The 3,676-nt window shown below is 56.1% G+C and overlaps 1 protein-coding gene across 1 annotated transcript; it reads right to left on the reverse strand.

Annotated features, from left to right (window-relative positions):
• Positions 1-33: 33 nt before the first annotated feature.
• LOC121100756 (solute carrier family 22 member 4-like) lies at positions 34-2,531 on the reverse strand. The gene has a single exon (XM_040622483.1). It carries the CDS (start codon positions 746-748, stop codon positions 344-346), a length of 405 nt encoding a protein of 134 aa, XP_040478417.1. The 5' UTR covers positions 749-2,531; the 3' UTR covers positions 34-343.
• Between the last annotated feature and the right edge of the window lie 1,145 nt (positions 2,532-3,676).

Here is a 3,676-nt window from a genome sequence, read left to right on the forward strand (position 1 = left end):
TCAGCCGGGATCCCCACTCCCCCCTCCTCATGCTGGGAGCAGGAACTTGACTCAGACTGTATGTCTGAGCAGCTTGCCACCGGCCTCTTGGGAAACAATCTCATCCGTTGTGAAACTCGTAAAGGAAAAGGCAGTTGGTGGCAACAGTCCCTGCTCCACGCCCTCCATCCGAGACAGAACCGATCACGAATAAGCCTCACAGAAGTGCTGCTCTCTTGGGTGGCCCACACGTGTTAGAGGCATAACCCAAGTTGCTCGCCACTCAGGTTTGACGGGGAGCGGGGAACGCTCACCCAGGGACTGCCAGGGAGTCTCAAGGGGCCTGAAGCAGATGGAGGGTCGTTCACACACCCACCTCGGTCACGATGGTAGACAGGTAGATGTCCTGGCTGAACTCCCAGCCATCCACGCAGCTCTCCTGCTCCAGCTTCTCCAGGTTCACGTCGCGCCCCGGCTCCAGCCCGAGCGCCGAGAAGTTGGCGATAGCCGCGAGCCGGTAGCGCCGGCAGCTGTGAGGCACCTCGCGGCCGTCCTGCAGCCGCAGCGGGATACTGTGGTTGCGCCACGCACGGCTCAGGTTCGCGGTGTCCGGCACCCGGCAGCGGTGTTCCGGGACTGCGGCCAGGAACACGACTGACATTCCATTGAAGCCGTTGGGGATGATGCTGGCGCTGAGCAGGAAGAAGATGAGGCGCTGGAAGGGCCCCCACTCGCCCAGGAAGGTGGTCGCCTCCTCGTAGTCCCTCATGCTACCCACCGCTGCTCCGCGGCTGCAACAAGGGGTGCGGAGAGCTGTCGGCTGGCAGAGTTGCGCGGCCGAGGGCGTTCCCCGAGGGTGTCAGAACGTTCTCGGCGGCCAGGCAGGCTGCGGGAAATAGGGGCGCACGGCCGGGTAAGCGTTCCCGGGAAACGGGCTACGGGCGTTGGAACGCTCCAGGAGCGGGTAGCAAAGCTGGAAGCCACCGTAGTCCCTCGGGACCACACCCCCATCCCGGCTGGGGCGGGGAGGGGAGGGCGGCTGCGCGGCCAGGGTGGGGCTGCCGGCCGGCTCCGCCTAGTGCTCCGCCCCACTGTCCCCGCGACCCGGCGGAGGAGCCTGAGCCGACCCGGCGGAGGAACCTGACCCGACCCCGCGGAGGAGCCTGACCCGGCCCCGGATGAAGCCTGCAGGCGGAAGAGAACCTCCGCTCCCGCGGACCCCGCGTGGCCCGCGCGGCCCCAAAGGCTGACCGAAGCCGCGGTGTTGGGTCCCACAGGGGAGAGCGTCGCCACCGGCCTCGCCCACTACAGGGGTCTCTCCCTGGCCCTTCCAATCCGGAGTCTGAGTTCAGTGGCCTCGGGCCGAGCGCGGGCGGGCGAGTCCGTGGAGTCCGTGCTCCGGAAAGCCTCTGCGGGCGCAGGGGTGACAGGAGTGCGACCTCTGCTCTGGCACGCACGCGGCGCAAGTGGCTGGCACCAGGCGCCAGGGCGCTCTCTACCCACCCGTCCGAGGAGGGCTGGAATCAGTCACCAACCCGCGTCTTCGGGCCCCCTGGAGCCTCGCCTTTAGAAAAGGGGGAAACAGGCCCAGAGCCCGGAAGGGCAGAGCGGGTCACGCTGCGTCAGTGACAGGCTCTGGCGAAGGGAGGAAGGCGGCAGGGGCTACCGGATCCTCCCACGGTCGCGCTGGGGCCTCTGCAGACTTCCACACGGAGCCTGGCCCTTGCTGAGAGCACAGTCCTGGAGGCGCTCCTGTCCCTTCTGGGTTCTGATTTGGAACCCTTCATTCTCCTCATGCCCCAGGGTTCTTTACTGGGGCTGACTGCCAGGGCCTTCTTGGACTGGAAGGCCTCTGGGTTGCAAAAGACACCACCCCCACTCTGGGAACAGAGGGAAGGAGGAGGAGAAGGTCCAGTTTGGCCAGATCTGGCAGGGACACCAGAGCAGGGGCCACGGACTGCTCGGTGCCCAGGTGTAGGGCCCTCTGCTGTTGGCTGAGCCAGCCGGAGACTGCGGTCTGAGCCCTGGAGTTCATGAGGCGATCAGATGAGATTGACAAGCTGAAGGCCCCAGGTTGTGGAGATTGTGTACAAGTGTGTCTGCTTCTCCAGCCCCCGTTAAGAAGCTGAGGGACATTTCTGCCTCGGTTTTCAGTTTTCGTAGCTTACAGTCTGACCCCTCCTCATAAGATGACTTCTCACTCCCTGGGAACCTGTTTCCTTTTCTGTGGTAAGACCATATGTCCTTATGTGCCAGGACAGGTCTGATTTATGCCTGTTAGTCTTGTGAAATTATTAATAGCACATCCCTTTACTTTCAAAAGTATCCTTGGGGTGCCTGGGTGCTACGGTTGGTTGGGGAGACAACTCTTGATTTCAGCTGAGGTCATGATCTCAGGGTAGTGGGATCCCACTAGGACACCCCCCCCCACTTGTGGGCTTCACATTCAGTGGGAAGTTTGCTTTGGGATTCTCTCTCCCTCTGTCCCCCACAAACAAACAAACAAACAAACAAACAAATAAATCTTTTTAAAAAGTATCCTTTAAGCAGTATTTTATGTGGTCATTGTCTTACTGAGCTTGAATTTCATCCTTCCCTTTTCCCCCAGTTGAAAAGGAAAGCCTGAGGTAAGAATTTATGTGGAGATAGCTAATTCTGAGTAGTGATCCCAGGAAAAGGAGTAAGGGGCTAGGAAGAATGAACAGGGGAGAAGGTAAGGCCAGCAAAGACTGTGTAACTGAGCAGGTTATTGGCACCCGGGTCAGTGATTATTCTATGCTGAAATATATTGGATCCTGAAGCCAAAGGAAAAAGTTAATCATATCGATCCTATCTTTACGTAAAATTTTGATATTGTTGATCATGGATTTTCATGTGGACCCATGGAATTCCAGACCCTGAAATCATGACCTGAGCCGAAGGCTGAGGTTTGACTGAGCCACCTCGGTGCCCCTAGAGATACTTACTTTTTTAAAATCACAACTAAGGGGAAGTGTTACTGGGGTCTAGTAGGGAGAGGCTAGAGATGCTGCAAAACATCCTAAAATGCATAGGACAGCCCCCCACAACAAGAGTTATCTGGCCCAAAACTTCAATACTGCCAAAGTCGAGAAACGCCAATTATGGCACATAGAATGTATGGTGATTATAAGGATCATGGAGTTGAATGGCTTTTGCTAAGTGCTTTAGAAGTCTTGAAAAAAGAAAATGATAGGCCCAGGGGTGCGTGGGTGGCTCAATTGGTTAAGTGACCCACTCTTGGCTTCAGCTCAGGCCATAATCTCAGGGTCATGGGATCAAGCCCGATGTGGGCTGTGCATTCAGCACAGAGTCTGCTCAGGATTCTCTCTCTCCCTTTCTCTCTACCTCTCTGTCTTCTCTCTCTCTGTGTCTCACATACATGCACTATCTCTAAAATAAATAAATAAATAAATAAATAAATAAATAAATAAATAAATAAAAGCTGGGGGGGGGAACAAATGAAGAAAATGACAGGCCTGGGTCAGCCATCTATAAACTCAAGGCACACTGTGTAAGCCAGGAAACCCCCATGGCAGCTCTTAAAGAGACCCTCATTTCCTGCAGCCACAGGAAAGATTGTGCTTGGAAATAAACCCCAGGATTTAACTGATTTAGTTCTAAGAGTGGGACAGCTACATAAAAAGGCTGTATGCACATCTTTTTTTTTTTTTTTTTT

Source organism: Ursus maritimus, unplaced genomic scaffold (assembly GCF_017311325.1).
Source record: "Ursus maritimus isolate PB19 unplaced genomic scaffold, ASM1731132v1 scaffold_5, whole genome shotgun sequence".
NCBI lineage: Eukaryota > Metazoa > Chordata > Mammalia > Carnivora > Ursidae > Ursus > Ursus maritimus.

What these genes read in the sequence shown, in the direction of transcription:
- LOC121100756 (XM_040622483.1), bottom strand. Translation starts at nt 748, where the DNA reads ATGAGGGACTACGAGGAGGCGACCACCTTCCTGGGCGAGTGGGGGCCC.